Source organism: Orcinus orca, chromosome 19 (assembly GCF_937001465.1).
Source record: "Orcinus orca chromosome 19, mOrcOrc1.1, whole genome shotgun sequence".
In the NCBI taxonomy this organism is placed as follows: domain Eukaryota; kingdom Metazoa; phylum Chordata; class Mammalia; order Artiodactyla; family Delphinidae; genus Orcinus; species Orcinus orca.
This window is the reverse complement of record NC_064577.1, coordinates 432,799-452,262: the sequence shown is the minus strand read 5'-3', so window position 1 is coordinate 452,262 and position 19,464 is coordinate 432,799. Positions and strand designations below refer to the sequence as shown.

Here is a 19,464-nt window from a genome sequence, read left to right as displayed (position 1 = left end):
CGCGCCTAGAGCCCATGCTCCACCAACAAGAGAAGCCACCACAATGAGAGGCTCGAGCACCGCAACGAAGAGTAGCCCCTGCTCGCCACAACTAAAGAAAGCCCACGCGCAGCAACGGAGATCCAACACAGCCATAAATTAATTAATTAATTAATTAAAAAGGTCTTAGGCAGCTCAATAAAACAGGAAAATACTAGAGATAGTACAAGGAGTGGAAAAGAAGAAAGAGCTAACCTGTTATTATCAACCCAGATAATCCAAAATAAACTACAAACTATTGCACTAATAAGAGAGTTCAGCAAGGTTATGAAATATAAAAGCCAATATATTAAAGCCCATAGAGGGCCTATAGTACAGCAATGAACAATTAAAAATATAATTTTTATAAAAGATGGTATTTATAATAGCTTCTAAAAAAAACACAGGAATAAATTTAATCAAACATGTAATGTATTTTTATAGAAAACACTTAAAACTTCATTGAAAACATTTAGTAAAAAAAAAACTGAAGCACTAAGATATCAATAAAGTGATATATAAAATATTTATGAGTGGAAGGAATATATATATCTATTTCTACCAGAAATAATCTATAAAGTCATTGAAATTCTAATCAAAACATATAACTCAACAAGCTGATCCTGAAAGAGGGAAGAGAGATCTCGGAATAGCCAAAACAATTTTGAAGAAAATAAAGAAGGGGTTGGGGAACTCAACCTACCATGCATCAAGACTTTATGTAAAGTTTTAAGAACTAAAACAATGTGTATTGATATAGTAACAATTATCAGTGCAACAGAACAAAATATTTAAACCAGAAACAAACCCAAGTAAAGAAAATTCAGGGACTTCCCTGGTGGCACAGTGATTAAGAATCCACCTGCCAGTGCAGGGGACACGGGTTCAATCCCTGGTCCGGGAAGATCCCATGTGCCGCGGAGCCAACTGAGGCTGTGCACCACAACTACTGAGCCTGTGCTCAAGAGCCCGCGAGCCACAACTACTGAGCCCACATGCCACAACTACTGAAGCCCGCACACCTAGAGCCCATGCTCTCCAATAAGAGAAGCCGTTGCAATGGGAAGCCCACGCACCGCAATGAAGAGTAGCCCCCGCTCTCTGCAACTAGAGAAAGCCCACGCGCAGCAACGAAGACCCAACGCAGCCAAAAATAAATCCATAAATACGTAAATAAATAAATTTATTTTAAAAAAAATCAAAGAATATCTCTAGGTAGTCCTTTTTCTAAGGAGAAAGGGTGGGAAAAGCATCTGATGAGGAGGTAGGGGACAGTGGCAATTTAACAACATCCATACTTTCTTATTTCTTTACAGAAAGTCTGAAGCAAACATGACAAAACTTTACTATTTTTTAAAGCTAGGTGGAGGGTACAAAGGTGTTTATTATATTTTTTCTGTCCTTTCAGTATATTTTAAGTATTTCACAATTTAAACATTTTACATAGAAAAGGTCTGGGAATATGCATGATATACCCATTTTTAAAGCCCTATCCTATAAAATAAGGATAGAGTCTAAAAAAGATGTTTGTTTATAATGGGGAAAAACTGAAAACAGAATTAGCTAAACAAATTGCAGAACAGCCACACAATGAAATGTCACATAACCACGAAAAAATTATAGTTCAGAAGTGTAGTTATTAACTTGGAAAGATGGTGACAACACATTAAATGGGAAAAAAAAAAAACCAAACTATAAAACTATAGGCTTTTGGGCTTCCCTAGTGGTGCAGTGGTTGAGAGTCCGCCTGCCGATGCGGGGGACGCGGGTTCGTGCCCCGGTCCGGGAGGATCCCACATGCCCCGGAGCGGCTGGGCCCGGGGGCCATGGCCGCTGAGCCTGCGCGTCCGGAGCCTGTGCTCCGCAGCGGGAGAGGCCACAACAGTGAAAGGCCCGCATGCCCCCCAAAAAAAAAAAAAAAAAAAAAGAAATCTATAGGCTTTCAACTAAGGCATTAAATGGTTAAATGAACTTTGCCCCACATGCACCAGCAAGCCAAGGTTCCATTAATGCACTTGCCATGTTTTAATCTCATCAACTTGCGTCCATGGACAGAAGTTAACTACAAGGAGCTTAATAATAATAAAAAGTACAATAGATTAACTCTAGTGTTTTGAATAAGAAAGATATTGCTATAATACTGATATAGAATAGCAGCATTCAAAGCCAAAAAAAATTATTTCTCAGTGTTGGTGCCAATAATCCCAGCCTTTCCAGATGAGATCTGTTCTATCTAATCATCCAGTCAGAGAACTACCAGAGTTAGCACAGTAGTGTAAATTGCTAATCATGTATAAGAAAGAGCCAGGTAAAATATAATAAACTATATTCAAAATAAACTGTCAGGTATCAGTGAAACAAAGCTATACTAACAAAGTGATGCCATATTTATTAGAGAAAAGAGTGGCAGCAAGAAGTTACTAAAGGAATTTTGAGAGAATAAAACATTTTGCCCTGTTACATTTATACCCACTGATAAATTGGAAATTGACTTGGGTACTCTAAAACCTGTGCTCCGTATTTTGTTCATTAAAAGTTGCCCAAGGGACTTCCCTGGCGGCACAGTGGTTAAGACTCTGAGCTCCCAATGCAGGGGGCCTGGGTTCGATCCCTAGTCAGGGAACTAGATCCCACATGCAAGCTGCAACTAAGAGTTCGCATGCCACAACTAAGGAGCCCGCAAGCCACAGCTAAGACCCGGGGCAACCAAATAAATAAGTAAATATATTTTTTTAAAAAGTTGCCCAAAAACATCTAAGAATCACAACAGATTCTATTTTATGAAAACTGCAATAGCATACTAAAGGAAAATTGTTTCCTCTACTCACAATCTTTTGATATCAAATGTGTGGGGATTTTCCCACACCAACCAATTCTCCAACTCTCCAGACACAACTGGGTGTCCTACAATTCAATTCTGACACTAACTACTGGGAGTTAGCATAGACCCCACAGAACTGAGCCCCACAGGCTCAGTTCCACAAGACTGTCCTCCACTTCAGACACCAATGAACAAGTGGTGGGTCCCCATGTTACCCACACTTCTGTCCAACTTCTGTTCCCATGACCCCCCTCCTCATGTTTGATAATTTGCTATACCAGCTCACAGAACTCGGGGAAACACTTACTTACATTTACCAGTTTATTATAAAGGATATTATAAAGAATATAAATAAACAGCCAGCTGCAGAGGTATATAGGGCGATAAGAGTCCTGAGTATAGGAGTTTCGGTCTCCATAGAGTTGGAGTCCACCACCCTCCTGGCATATGGATATATGTTCCCCAACCTGGAGGCTCTCCAAACCCCATAGTTTAGGGATTTTTTTATGGAGGCTTCATCATGTAGGTATAACTGATCAGTAACTCAGTCTCCATACCCTTTTCCTTCCCTCCCAGGGCGGGGAGGCTTAAAGTTCTAACCCTCTAATCACATGGTTGGTTCCTCTGGAGACTAGCCCCCAACCTGAAGCTATCTAGTGGCCCATCAAGAGTTACCTCATTAGCATACAAAAAGATACTCATTAATTCCAGAGATTTCAAGGGTCTTAAAAGATCGTATGTCAGGAACCAGGACCAAGACTAAATATTATAATAAAAAATGTTCCTGTCACCCCTATTGCTCAGGAAATTACAAAGGTTTTAGCAGATCTTGTGCCAGGAACTGGGGATAAAGACCAAATATAGGACTTCCCTAGTGGCACAGAGGTTAAGAGTCCACCTGCCAGTGCAGGGGACACAGATTCGATCCCTGGTCCAGGAATATCCCCCATGCCATGGAGCAACTGAGCCCATGTGCCACAACTACTGAGCCCACGCACCATAACTACTGAAGCCTGTGCGTCCTAGAGCCCATGCTCCGCAACAAGAGAAGCCATCACAATGAGAAGCCTGTGCACCGCAACGAAGAGTAGTCCCCACTTGCCGCAACTAGAGAAAGTGCGAGCAGTAACAAAGACCCAACGCAGCCAAAAATAATAAAATAAAATAAAATAGGCCAAATATATATTTCTTATTATATCATAATATCACACATACAATAAAGGGTAGGGAGTTAGAACTTCGAGGGAAAAATACTTTCATTAATATTATTTGCTGTGAAAGTATTTCTTGTGTTCTTTATACCTTGATGAAATACTTTTGAGACTTATAAGACCACCAAATACAAACTGCATTTATTGTGTAAAAATTAAGAATGGCTCAGGCTCTATAATGGTAGTTGGATGTAAGATGTGCTAAGTCTCAGCTTCTAGAAGAGTTGATTTTGAACTCAATCACCCTTTGAGAGAAGACATACCAGCTCGCATAATTTCATCAACCAGGAGAATGTTGGTGGCAATCACTGCGCTGAGGGAAAAGATGACAGGGTGAGTAAAGCTTACTAATCCACTCTTATCTTTCCCCCTCAGAAATCTTCAGCTACTAATGACACTTTGTTCTGCAATGATGTTGGTGTGAGATAAGACATAGCTATTATAAATACAAACATCACCCCTTGCATTATAATTTCAACTCATTTGCTGATAAAGTAGAAGCCTAATTTTATATTCCAGCAAAACTGAGCTCATTTTTAGCACATCATTTGATCTTTTTCCCACTATGCATGTGGTACTATTTCAGTAAATGTCCTTCTTTCCCTTCTCCCTCAAATAAACAGTAAGATTAACATTTCCCATAACTTACACTGATAGAACTAAAATCTAAAAGGGACTGTAAAATGACAGAAGTTAGTCTTAATAACTGGATACCATGCCTTTTCATACACTTAGCCATTTTCCACTGTAGCAGGCAAAAATAATAGAAAAATCTTAATGTTATCAATTATGTCCTTAAAAGTCTTTCTCTTTTTACTAATACAAACTTACCAAGAGTGAAGAAGTTGGTTTTTCACAAAATAATTATCCCAAACTCCTGCATCTGCTGCTACCATTGGCTCACCTGCAAAGGAAAAACAAACTATTTCAATACTACAATCTTGATATATTCTGTTAATATTGGCTGTATATTCTAACAATATTTAATATACCACCAAAATTACTATTATCAAGGTCACCAATGACCTCCATGGTGTCAAATCCAAAGGTCAATTCTCAGACCTCATCTATCAGCAGCACTTAACTAACACAGCTGATCACACCCTCCCAACCACTCTTTCTTCACTTGTCTTCCAGGACATCACACTTGCCTGTTTTTTTTCTTTTGCACTAGTGGTTCCTTTTCTGTCTACTTTGCTGGTTCTTCCTCTTCCTCCTGAGCTCTTAATGTTAGAGTATCCAAAGGCTCAGTCCTGCATTCTTCTCTCTCTACGCTCACTCCCTAGATGATCTCATCCAATCTTCTAGATTTAAAGCATATACACTCTGACAACTCTCAAGTTTTTATCTCCAAGCCGGACCACTTTCCTGAGCTTCAGACTTGTACATCCAACTGTCTATTTTAAAGTCTCCAGATACTTCAAACTTAACTTTGCCAAAACTCAATGCTGACCTCCGGCCACCACAACATGCTCTACCCACAGTCTTCTCCAATGCAGTTAATGGCAATTCCTTCCAGTTGTTCAGTTGACTACTCTCCACAGAGTAGCAAGAGTGATCCTTTTAAACATATTTAGACCATGTCACACCTCTGTTCAAAATTGCTCCCTATTCCACCACAGAAAAAGTCAAACTCTGTACACTGGCCCACACGCCCTCGTGTGATCTGACCTTCTATTACCTCTCTCATCTCCCTTCTCCTCGAGAACACCAGACAGTGGCTTTTCCACTAGCTGTTCCCTCTGCCTAGGACATTCTTTCCCTAGTTCCCACGTGGAACTTCCTAACTTTCGTTGATTTTGTTCAACAGATATTCTCAATGAGGCCTATCCTGACCACCCTCTTCCCATTGAAACCCCCTCCCCACACTCCTGTGCTAGCATTCACAATCATCCTTACACTGTCCCTTTATTTTTTTCACAGAATTTATTACCTTTAAAAATGTTAAAGGAACTTATTTATTAAGGTTATTATTTACTGCCTATCTTTCCCTGCTACAACATAAGCTCACAAGGGAAGGGTCTTTGTTTTGTTCTGTGTGAATCCCGAGTCAAATAACAAGCACTCAGTAACTATTTCTTAAGTGAATGAATACTTGCTTCTAAGAAGTTCAAAAGTAAAACAAAGGCACCCAAAATTTAAATATAAAAGTCATCCAGGGCTTCCCTGGTGGCGCAGTGGTTGAGAGTCCGCCTGCCGATGCAGGGAACGCGGGTTCGTGCCCCGGTCCGGGAAGGTCCCGCGTGCCGTGGAGCGGCTGGGCCCCTGAGCCATGGCCGCTGAGCCTGCGCGTCCGGAGACTGTGCTCCGCAACGGGAGAGGCCACAACAGTGAGAGGTCCGCATACCGCCAAAAAAAAAAAAAAAAAGCCATCCAAACCTCCACCCCCTTACTTAAGTTCTGGGTCACTGTAGTATAACCTCTTTTTTTATTAAGCAGCTGATTTTTCTTTACTTTCTTACCTGTATTCAAATCTATGCCAACAGGTTGTTTTGATTCTGAATGCTCAACCTGAACTTTCACTAGTGTTTCCTGCAGGTCATATCCAGAATTCTGAGCAAGAACCTTTAGGAATAAAAAATAATAATAAATATATGTATGGAATTCCTTCATATATATTTAAATATCAGATATAAAAAATAAGGCACTGCTCTCTCCAGTCTTATGAAAACACATCCATAATATAGTAATCATCTCCTTTTGAAGAATTCCATTCTTAATCTAAATCAAATTATTTCATGTACCTAGTAACTTTTATATTTAAACATTTTCCCTACGTACATCACACTAAATTCTGACGAAAACTAATTAGAGTTTCCCCACCCCACCCTGCTACATTAATTTCCCTCTGTTAGGGAACCGTGGACTGAAACCACCATTTGCATAAGTTGTCTCACAACAGGAGGTCCTGATAAGGAACACTGAACTGACAAGGTGCCTCCAAAACCAACCAGAAGAATTTGGGAGGGGCCAAAAAGAGGGAGGAGACACCAGCCCATAATATGTCCTGACAACCTCCCAGAAATCCTCATGCTGGAATCCATCTTGACTGAGAGATGTGCACGCCCACCAGGAAGGTTCTTGAGTCGGGCCAAATATGGCACAAGCAAGATGATTGGCCAGAGACAACCTGGAAACCAACTCCAGCACCATAAAACCTGAGACTGCAAGCCACGAGGCAGAGCAGCTCTCCTGGGTTCCCTTGCCCTGCTGTTCTCTGCTCGAGCACCCAAGTCTTTTGCTTTATCAGTATGTGTGTCTCCTCGGACAATTCATTTCCGAGTGTTAGACAAGGGTCCCCGAAGGGGTCCCTCTCTGTTAACACCTCCTTGCAAAAGATTTTTTTTTTAAACGGAAGGAAGTAGAATGGTATTCTTGTTTGCTTAGTCCCTCTAGCCACATGTTTTCTGGTTTTTCCTGGGCACTTGTTAAACCTGCCTATCTGCATTATATCTGTGCCCCTCATTCACATGAGGAGAGTTATGACCTGTGGCAACAGGGATGGAGATACCTGCACTCCAAGCGAGGTTTATTTCCAAGTGGTCCTAAACCAACAGCTGATGAGTGAAAAGGTACCACCAAATGTCTACCAGATTTACCAATATTTGTCAACTATAGGATCGTTAATGACTTTGCCTCTTCAGGGGAAGAAAAAAATGGATATCTAATGCACAAAGATTCAACAAATTATTAATAATTTTAAAGCAATTATCAGAGACTTTGCTAGCATTGTTAGTAATGTTTTAATTCATGGTAATAGTATATTTGAAAGAGTTCTCTGTGTTTCCAAGTAGTTCACAATCAGATTAAGGCAAAGGAAAAAAATGGTAGTTCTCTGTCCTTCTGTTGATACATGGAAAAAAACTGGTTTCTCTCCTTTTCTAGGAATTATAATGACAATGACAAATGCAAGCCTGAAGTTCTCACTTCCCATAATTTAAAGTGCTAATACTTTGGATACCACCAACATAATAAAGGTCTACTCAAAATCTAATTAAATTTTACGTTCTACACTTCTTCATTATGATTAATCATGAACCATTTTTGAAGGAAATTTTTGGAGTTACTTCAACTTTTGGAGCTCAGAGATGGAAGTAAAGTGATAATTTAGCCATTTCATGAACCTCCTACAAGAATTCAGAGCTGTTATCCTAAAAACTTCCCTGCTTTAGCTATATAATATCTTAAACAAAACTGTGTAGGGAAATACAAATACCTATCTTTCTACTCTACTGTTATACATAAAATGGACAATTTAAAATTAATTAGACACCTTTTGTCTAAACAGTTGTTCTTTGGCCATTAGGATAGTTCTACCTTAGGGATAATGAGTAAAGCATCAGCAAAAGCTTGGACTCCAAGACGAGCTCTTCCTTTTATACTGTGCTTGTATGTAACTAGAGCTTCAGCTATTGCCACTTCAACTGCACCCGCTCCTGGAACCACACAACCTATTGGAGAGAAAAAAAGGATTGGCAAGACATACCACACAGAAGAAACAGAAAAAAGCAACTAGCTATTCATGTTCTATTATCTTGCCTGCCTCTAAAATGTATTTAAATATATACAGAAATAAAATAAGTTGCATAGCTCAGTGATCACTCAGATGTCTTATGAAGCATCCTGAAGTTATACACCATTAAACAATTAACATAGTACAGACAAGAGCTGGCTACAGTTTATTTCATTGTTTACAGAGTAGACATTTCTTCCACCATCATCCTTCTCCTTTATGACTATATTTAAAAGGTAGTTATTTATAATTTATGGTGGCAGGTAACTAATTATAACATCTGATTTGAAAAAAATGTTAGGCCAACATAATTTGGCCATAGTTTTTGGTATGGAATTCTCAGGACTCAAGGAAGTATTTGCTTTCTGTACTGAAGCAGAAACCAAACTTTCTGAGAAAAAAAAAAATTTTTGGTGTTCTTATTATTCTAAGGCAAAAGCTCTAGTTAAACACGTCAATTTTCACATCAGGATATGACTCTTATACCTGCTGGTATGACTCTATAAAGTTTTTGAATTTGCAAACTTTGAATCAGTAAACTTGGTTTGGAATCACCCATCTTTAAAACAAAACAACACAAAAAGAGTCTCTCCTTTTATTCCACATCATTTTTAAATTACTACCCCCTTTCTCGGCTTCACTGTACAATATAACTGCTCAAGAGAGTTATGTCTACCCACAAGGTAATTACATCCTCACCTCCCATTCACACTTTTTAAAAATTCCTTGTTAAATACTGAATACATACAAAAGAATATTTACATGTATAAGATATAAAGAATATACAAATAAATGTACCCATGTACCTACCACCCAGCTTAAGAAACAGAAAATTACCAGTAGCTTTGAAAACTTCCCTGATCCCGTTCTCCTGTGAAAACAGAACATACCAAAATGTGTGGGATACTACTAAAGCAGTACCTGAAGAGAAATTTATATCACTAAACACCCATACTAGAAAAGCAGAAAGGTCTCAAACCAATGACCTCAGCCTCCATCTTAAGAAACTAGGAAAGGAAGAGCAAATGAAATTTAATGTAAGCAGAATAAAGAAGACAGTTAAGATCGGAGTAGAAATCAATGAAATAAAAATGACCAATGTCAGAAATGAAAACGGTGTAGAATCTGTCACTACAGATTCTACAGATATTAAAGGATAATAGGGGAATATTATGAACAATTTTATGCCAATAAATTTGAAAACTAAGATCAGGGATTGGCAAACTTTCTGCAAAAGGCCAGAAAATAAATATTTTAGGCTCTGTGGACCATACCATCTCTTTTGCAACTATCCAATTATGCTAGCATAGCACAAAGTCACAGACAATACATAACAAATGGGAGTAACTGTGTTCCAATATAACTTTATTTACCAAAAATAGGCAGCAAACCAGATTTAGCTCATGGGCAGTATGATCTTAACTTAGATGAAGTAGAAAAATTTCTTGAAAGACACAAAGTACTAAAGCTCACTCAAGAAAGATAAACAACCTGAACGATCCTGTATCTATGAAAGAGATTAAATTTGTAGTTTAAAATCTTCCCATGAAGAAAACTCCAGGTATAGAAAGCTTTACTGGTGAATTCCACCAAACATTTAAGGAAAAACTAACACCACTATATAAGAATTCAACACTTTCAGAAAATTAAAGAGGAAAGAATACTTTCTGAGGCCAGCATTACTCTAAAAGCAAAAAAGATAAAGGCATTACAAAAATATATATATACAGACCAACACCCCATATGAATGTAGATGCAACAATTCTTAACAGAATTATAGCAAATTAAATCCAACAATATGGTAAAAAAAAAAAAAGACACAGCAAGCCACATTATTCAAATAATCAAAAGGTGAAGAAACCCAAGTTTCCATCAACAGATGAACAGATAAATAAAATGTGGTACATACATACAACGGAATATTATTCAGCCTTAAAAAGGAAGGAAATTCTGTAACATGCTACAACATGGATGAACCCTGAAGACATTATGCTAAGTGAAATAAGCCAGTCATAAAAGGACAAATATTGTATGATTCATTCCTATAAAGTACATAGAATAGTCAGATTCGTAAAGACAGAATGTAGAATGGTGGTTTCCAGGGGCTGGGGGGAGAAGAGAATGGAGAGCTATTGTTTAATGGGTATAGAGTTTCAGTTTTTCAAGATGAAAAATGTTTGTGATGGATGGTGGTGAAGGTTGCACAATGTGAATGTACTTATGGCCACTGAACTGTACATGTAATGGTTTAAATGACAAAAAAAAATCCAAAATTAAAAAAAACATTTAATTATTTCTAAAACTTTAATCCATTTTTAAAAAGATAATACATCATAACTAAGTAAGGTTTATCCAAGAATGATTTGAAAATCAATGTAATTTAGTACATTAAGAAACTAAAAGAAAAACCATATGATCACCTCAATAGATGCAGAAAAAGCATTTGACAAAATCCAACACCTATTCTTTTTTTTTTCTTAAACATCTTTATTGGAGTATAATTCCTTTACAATGGTGTGTAGTTTCTGCTGTATAACAAAGTGAATCAGCTATATATAAACATATATCCCCATATCTCCTCCCTCTTGCATCTCCCTCCCATCCTCCCTAACCCACCCCTCTAGGTGGACACAAAGCACCGAGCTGATCTCCCTGTGCTATGCGGCTGCTTCCAACTAGCTACCTATTTTACATTTGGTAGTGTATATATGTCCATGCCACTCTCTTACCTCATCCCAGCTTACCCTTCCCCCTCCCTGTGTCCTCAAGGCCATTCTCTACTTCTGCGTGTTTATTCCTGTCCTGCCCCTAGGTTCTTCAGAACCATTTTTTTTTTTAAGATTCCATATATGTATGTTAGAATATGGTATTTGGTTTTCTCTTTCTGACTTACTTCACTCTGTATGATAGTCTCTAGGTCCATCCACCTCACTACAAATAATTTCCTTTCTTTTTATGGCTGAGTAATATTCCACTGTATATAGGAGCCACATCTTCTTTATCCATTCATCTGTCGATGGACACTTAGGTTGCTTCCATGTCCTGGCTATTGTAAATAGAGCTGCCATGAACATTGGGGTACATTACTCTTTTTGAATTATGGTTTTCTCTGGGTATATGCCCAGTAGTGGGATTGCTGGGTCACATGGTAGTTCTAGTTTTAGTTTTTTAAGGAACCTCCATACTGTTCTCCATAGTGGCTGTATCAATTTACATTCCCACCAACAGTGCAAGAGGGTGCCCTTTTCTCCACACCCTCTCCAGCATTTATGTTTCTAGATTTTTTGATGATGGCCATTCTGACCGGTGTGAGGTGATACCTCATTGTAGTTTTTTTTTGGTTTTTTTGTGGGGTTTTTTTTGTGGTATGCGGGCCTCTCACTGTTGTGGCCTCTCCCGCCACGGAGCACAGGCTCCAGACGCGCAGGCCCAGTGGCCATGGCCCACGGGCCCAGCCATTCCGCGGTATGTGGGATTCTCCTGGACAGGGGCGCGAACCCGCGTCCCCTGCATCGGCAGGCGGACTGCCAACTACTGCGCCACCAGGGAAGCCCCCTCATTGTAGTTTTGATTCGCATTTCTCTAATGATTAGTGATGTTCAGCATCCTTTCATGTGTTTGTTGGCAATCTGTATATCTTCTTTAAAGAAATGTCTATTTAGGTCTTCTGCCCATTTTTGGATTGGCCAACACCTATTCTTGATAAAGATTCTCAGCAATAAAAGAGAACTTCCTCAATTTGATAGCAGATGTCTATGAAAAACCTACAACTAGTATCACACATAGTGGAAAAAGACTGAATGTTTTCTCCCTAAGATCAGGAAAAAGGAAAGGATGCCTACTCTCACCATTTCTATTCAACATTGTATTGAAGGTTTTAGCCCATGAAATAAGGGGTAAAAAGAAATAAAATATATCCATATTGGAAAGAAAGAAGTAAAACTGTCTCCATTAACAAGACAACATTATCATTTATATAGAAAATTCAATGAAATCTATAAGAAAGCTACTAAAATAAGTGAGTTTAGCAAGGTTGCAGAGTTCAAGATCAATATACAAAAATCAACTGTATTTTTATATATTAACTAACAATCGGAAATTGAAATCTTAAATATACTATGTACAGTAGGATCAAAATACATGAAACACATAAGGATAAATCTGAAAAAAAAGTTGTGAAATACTTAGTATACTCACATACTAAAAAGTATAAAATATTGCTGAGATAATTCAAGAAGGCCCAAATAAACAGAAAGATGTACCATGACTCAATATTGTTAAAATATCAATTATTCCCAAACTTATCCATAGATTCAGTGAAATTCCAGCCAAAATCCCAGCAGTTTTTTGGTAGGAATTGACAAGCTGATTCTAAAATTGATATGAAATGCAAAACATTTAAAATAATCAAAACAACTTGGAAAAGAACAAAATGGGAGGATTAACACTACAGATTCCAAGACTTATTATAAAGTTACTATAAACAAGGTAGAATGACATTAACACTGAGATAAACAGATTGATGAAATATAGAACCCAGAAACAGAAGCACACAAATGTGGACAACTAACTGATTTTCAACAAAAATGCAAAGGCAACTAAGTAAAAGGATAGTCTTTTCATCAAATAGAGCTGAAACAATTTGATACCTATACACAAAAAAACAAACTTAGATCCATACTTTGCAGCATATACAAAAATTAACTTAAAATGAATCACAGACCTAAATATAAAACCTAAGACTATAGCACTTCTAAAAGAAAACATAAAAGAAAAATTTTGTGACCCTGGGTTAGGTAAAGATTTTTTTAGATACCACCCAAAAGCATAATCCATGAAAGAAAAAATTGATAAATTATACTTCATTGAAATTAAGAATTCCTCTTTGAAAGGCACTGTTATGAGAATAACAGAACAAACTACAGAGTAGCAGAAAATGCCTGCAAATCATACATCTGAAAAGGTATTTGTATCCAGAATATACAAAGAACTCTCAAATTCAACAATAAGAAAACAACCCAATTTTTAAAAGTGCATGGGCTTCCCTGGTGGCGCAGTGGTTGAGAGTCCGTCTGCCGATGCAGGGGACGCGGGTTCGTGCCCTGGTCTGGGAAGATCCCACATGCCGCGGAGCGGCTGAGCCCGTGAGCCATGACCACTGAGCCTGCGCATCCGGAGCCTGTGCTCCGCAACGGGAGAGACCACAACAGTGAGAGGCTCGAGTACAGCAAAAAAAAAAAAAAAAAAGTGCAAAAGATTTGAACTGAAACTTCACCAAAGATATGTAGATAGCAAATAAGCACGTGAAAAGATGCTCAGTATCAATGATCATTAAGAAAATCCAAATTAAAGTCACAATTTGGTTTTTTAAATTTTAGAATGGCTAAAATTAACATGAATGACCATATCCAGTGTTAGTGAGGATGCAGAACAACTGGAATGTTCATAAATGGCTGGTAGGAATGTAAAATGGTACATGGCAAAACAGTTCAGCAGCTTCTAAAAAGTTAAACATGTACCTTCCATAGTACTGCATTCCTAAGCATCTACCCAAGAGAAATGAAAGCATAGATCCATACGAAGAATTGTACACGAATGTTCATTGCAACTTTATTTGCAATAGCCAAGAACTGTAAACAACCAAATGTGCATCAATAGGTGAATCTGATTAAATAAATTGCAGTATATTCATATAATGGAATACTATCTAGCAATAAAATGAATGAACTACTGATTAATAACATCAATTAACTTAAAAATAATTATGGTGAGTAAAAGAAGCCAAACAAAAAAAACTACATATTGTATTATTCCATTCATATAAGATTCTAGAAAATGCAAACTAATCTATAGCAACAGAAAGCTGACTGAAGGTTGCCTGAAGGTAGGGTGACACAGTGAGAGGAGGCAGGAAGGATTACCATGGGGGAATGAGGTAACTTTTTGGGGTGACAAATATGTTCATTATCTTTAATGAGGGGATAGTTTCATGGCTTTAAATGTGTGTAGTAGTTCATTATATGTCAATTTTACCTTGATAAATTATTTCTTAAAAAACTAAGAGGTTAAAGTGATTTAAAAAATAGTCCCTTTTTCTTTGTATCCTAAATTCTAAGAATCAGGTTGAACTACCAACGGCTTCATGCCTGAATCATATACGTTTATCTTCTTGAAAAAAATGTTACTAGCTTTTATCAAAAGTGACTACAAGAAGGAGGGTCTTATATCAAGCCCCATATTTTTTCAATTTAGAAACTGCTCTGTTTTCTCCTTTTCAATAATGAAACCTATATAGCTAACTGTATCTCTTTATGTTCTGGCAGTTTAAATATTATACTATTACATTTGCTATATTCATATTCTTTTTTCCTAGGTTCTAATTTTCCATTTCAGCTTCTATTTTACCATTATTTCACATCTACATTTTTGCTTATCAGACAAATCTGATGTATTGTTTATTATAGAGTTTATTACTCTATTTTTTGAGATACAATTCACATACCATAAAATTCAGCCTTTTAAAGTATACTTTTCAGGGCTTCCCTGATGGCGCAGTGGTTGAGAGTCCGCCTGCCGATGCAGGGGACATGGGTTCGTGCCCCGGTCCAGGAAGATCCCACGTGCCGCAGAGCGGCTGGGCCCGTGAGCCATGGCCGCTGAGCCTGCGCGTCTGGAGCCTGTGCTCCGCAACGGGAGAGGCCACAACAGTGAGAGGCCTGAGTACAGCAAAAAAAAAAAAAAAAACAAGGATAAATTATGTGGCTCAAACATGTGACACAGCTGATCAAGTAATGAAAGGTAGGCACACAATGAGTTTCTTAGGAACAGTTGTTCAAAATAATTACATGGAACAACTAAAAACTGTTAACCTAAATGTCCAACAATAGGGCACTGTTCAACAGATAATGACTCAACTATGTGTTAGTCATGAAAACCATGTAATAACATGGAAAAATATTTACGGGGTAGCTAAGAAGCAGAGAATGACAAATTACATATGAAGCACGATTATAACTATTCTGTTAAAAAATAAGCACCTTGGGGGACTTCCCTGGTGGCGCAGTGGTTAAGAATACGCCTGCCAATGCAGGGAACATGGGTTTGATCCCTGGCCCAGGAAGAGCCCACATGCCGTGGAGCAACTAAGCCTGTGTGCCACAACTACTGAGCCTGTGCTCTAGAGCCCACGAGCCACAGCTACTGAGCCTGCATGCCACAACTACTGAAGCCTGCACACCTAGAGCCTGTGCTCTGCAACAAGAGAAGCCACCTCAATGAGAAGCCCGCCCACTGCAACAAAGAGTACTCGCCGCAACTAGAGAAATCCTGCGCACAGCAACGAAGACCCAATGCAGCCAAAAATTAATTAATCAATTATTTTTAAAAAGCACCTTGGCATTGAAAAGGAAAAATGGAAGGAAACTAAGAGTAGGGTTATGCTTGGGTGGAAGGGGGGGGTTTCCTATTTTCCAAGTGATCTTTCAAGAGAAAATATTTTTATAACTTTTAAAAATTCATTTACACCCAATTAGGAAATGCATTTATACTTATGAATCTTTTATAACCAATATTTGTTACACATTCATGTAAAGAAATAATTTTTAAAATAGTTAAGCATAATTATAGGGAATTTTTCAAAATTTTCATCTAACTAGATTACTCCAACTCCTAACTGAATGCGAAGATACTTTATTTAGGAAGAAAAAAACAAACTATATGTTCAATATTCTTCACTCTTCCAGTCTTCTTCACTCTTCCCCTTCTTCTCACTCTCAGCAAATGATCTTGCTTCTTTGAGAAAATAAAAACACTGTCCCATCACTACCTCTACCAATCTACCTGCACTTGAACCTGAATCTCCTATGACTAGGAATGAATTGCCCATGCTCCTCGCTAAGGTTAACCCCTCTGCTTGTGTACTGTATCCCATTTCCCCTCTCTGCTCCTGCAACTGTCCCCTCTTCCCTCACATCAACTGTTCCTGCCTACAGGAGCATCCTCATCAGGGAACAAACTTGTCATAGTAATGCCCATCTTTAAAACAAAAAATTCTCCTTCAACCCCATTCCCATATTCCCTTCTAGCTACTGCCCCACTTATCTGCTCCCCTTTAGAGCTAAACTCCTCTGAATTGTCTACATTTGCATCCTCACTTCTTCCCTAACCATTCTCTCTTGAGCCCACCTTCAATCTGACTTTCACACTCATCCCTTTATTGAATCAACTTTCATTAAAGCCACCAAAAAACTAATCATTCTCCAAATCTAATGGTCAATTCTCAGTTCACAACTTGCTCATCAAACTGTCAACTGCATATGACATAGCAGATTATTCTCTCTTTCTTGAAACACTTTCTTCTCTTACCTTCTGGGACACTATTCTCCTTTGGCTTTCCTCCTACCTCACTGACCACCCCTTTTCAGTCTTCTCTGCTCAGTCCTCCCTATCTTCCCAATTTCTAAACACTGGAGTTTTCAGGGCTCAGTCTTTAAACTTCCTCTTCTATCTATATCACTTCCCAGATGATCTTATTAACTCTCATAGGGACTTCCCTGGAAATCCAGTGGTTAAGACTCTGTGCTCCTAGTGCAGGGGGCACGGGTTCAATCCCTGGTCAGGGAACTAAGATCCCACATGCAGCACGGCGCAGCCAAAAAAAATTAAAAAATAAATTAAAAACTCTCATAGCTTTAAGTCATCCACACACTGATGACTCCCAAATAAATATTTCCAGTCCAGACCTCGATCCTGAACTCCTGACACCTCTCCAAATTCTTACACAACATGTCCACATGGACATCTAATCGGCATCGAAAACATAACATTCCCCAAGCTAAACTCTTGATTTATTTCCCCAAACCTGCTCTTCCCAGTCTTCTCCATCCCAAGAAATGGCATCTCTGCTTTTCCAGCTGCTCATGCAAAAACCCAAGAGACATCCTTGAATCATCTGTTTCTGTCACATTCTATGTGGAACATCAACAAATCCTACTGCTCCTTCTTTCTAAGTATACCCTGATCCAAATCTTTTTTCTTTTCTCACCTATATTACAACAGATTCCTAACCAGTCTCCTGCTTCTGTCCTTGCACCTCCCACCCTGCTCCGCAGTGTACTCCCCACACAACAACCACGGAGATCCTTCTGAAATATAAACCAAGTACTTGTTGCCCTCAGCAATGGTAAGGTAATTTGGACCAACCCTACTACCAAAAGCAACTAAAAATGCTGGATTAAAAACAAAACAGGGCTTCCCTGGTGGCGCAGTGGTTGAGAGTCCACCTGCCGATGCAGGGGACACGGGTTCGTGCCCCGGTCCGGGAAGATCCCACGTGCCGCGGAGCGGCTGGGCCCGTAAGCTATGGCCTCTGAGCCTGCGCATCCGGAGCCTGTGCTCCACAACGGGAGAGGCCACAACAGTGAGAGGCCCGTGTATCGCAAAAAAAGAAAAAAAAAAAAAACCCTTAAAAACTCTGCAGAGCCATAAAACAGTAAAGAGCTACAAAAGTTTTCTTTCCAAAACTGAAAACAAAACAGGAACTCCAAGAGGTAAGTAGATAACTGTAACCACTCACCCTAAAGTCATCTGACAATTCAGACAAATCTGAATTTTGACCTCATAATGAGAGGGGGACAGAATTTAAAAAGCTCAAGCCTCATCCAAAGTAGAGAGTAAAACAGTAAGACCCTCTTCACATTAAACTAGAACCTCAAAGGCTACATACTCAGGGTACAAACCAGCAGCCCTCACATGGACTTGCAGTTAGAATTCACAACTGGTTATTCAAAAAAACCCTCAAGCTGTGGATTTAGTTTAAAGTTGTCCCTGGGCAGGGCTTCCCTGGTGGCACAGTGGTTAAGAATCTGCCTGCCAATGCAGGACACACGGGTTTGAGCCCTGGCCCGGGAAGATCCCACATGCCGCAGAGCAACTAAGCCCGTGCACCCCAACTACCGAGCCTGTGCTCTAGAGCCCATGAGCCACAACTACTGATCCCGTGTGCCACAACAACTGAAGTCCGTGTGCCTAGAGCCCGTGCTCCACAACAAGAGAAGCCACCACGAGAAGCCCATGCACCGCAATGAAGAGTAGCCCCCGCTCGCCCCAACTAGAGAAAGCCTGCACACAGCAACAAAGATCCAACACAGCCAAAAATAAATTAATTAATTTTAAAAATAAATAAAATAAACACCAGAAGTAGACAAGACAAAACTTTAAATATTGTAATTATCAAACTGAACTATATGTTTAAGGAAATGAAAGGTAAGTTTGAAAAGAGTTCCCTCCTGCAGAGGGAACAGGAAACCATAAAAAGTGACAAGGCAGATTTAAGAACGTCTAAAAATAAGTAAAGACACCTATACATACACACACACATATATTAAAAATAAAGTATTTACAGATGAAATATAACATCTGAATTGGCTTCAAAATAATCCAGATTTGGGCAGGGGGAAGGAAAGAGGAGTATATACGGGGGATATAAGACTGGCCATATACTGAAAATTGATAAAGATGAGTGGCAGATACGTGGGAGTTCATTCACTATTCTATTCTACTCTTATATATGGTTAGAGTTTTCCATAATAGAATGTTTAAAATGAGTTAAGTCCAAAGTCAACAAGGTGCTACTCACTCTCAGGACATACATACTCAGACAATGTTATAATTGTCTTACCTCTCTGATCTCACCTTCTACTACTTTTTCCTCTTCCTCTGCTCCAGGCACACTGGAACACCCCAGCACACTTCTGCCTCGGGGCTTCTTCCACCCTTATTCCCTCTGCTTAGAACACTCTTCTTCCAGATATGCACATGGCTAGCACTAGAGACCCATTTAGCTCTCTAGTTTACTTTCTCATCACAATGATCTTCCCTTACTACCCTAAAATCATGCACAT

The 19,464-nt window shown here is 38.9% G+C and overlaps 1 protein-coding gene across 1 annotated transcript in view; it reads right to left on the bottom strand.

Moving 5' to 3' along the window:
* Window positions 1-19,464, bottom strand: part of CCT6B (chaperonin containing TCP1 subunit 6B) — an 82,804-nt gene that overhangs the window by 55,194 nt on the left and 8,146 nt on the right. Inside the window, exons 4-8 of the mRNA XM_049701817.1 lie at window positions 9,374-9,434; window positions 8,368-8,501; window positions 6,513-6,615; window positions 4,882-4,954; window positions 4,314-4,363 (exon numbers count right to left, since the gene is read on the bottom strand). Of these exons, the coding sequence (XP_049557774.1) occupies window positions 4,314-4,363; window positions 4,882-4,954; window positions 6,513-6,615; window positions 8,368-8,501; window positions 9,374-9,434 (421 nt within the window). The remainder of the gene's footprint in view (window positions 1-4,313; window positions 4,364-4,881; window positions 4,955-6,512; window positions 6,616-8,367; window positions 8,502-9,373; window positions 9,435-19,464) is intronic.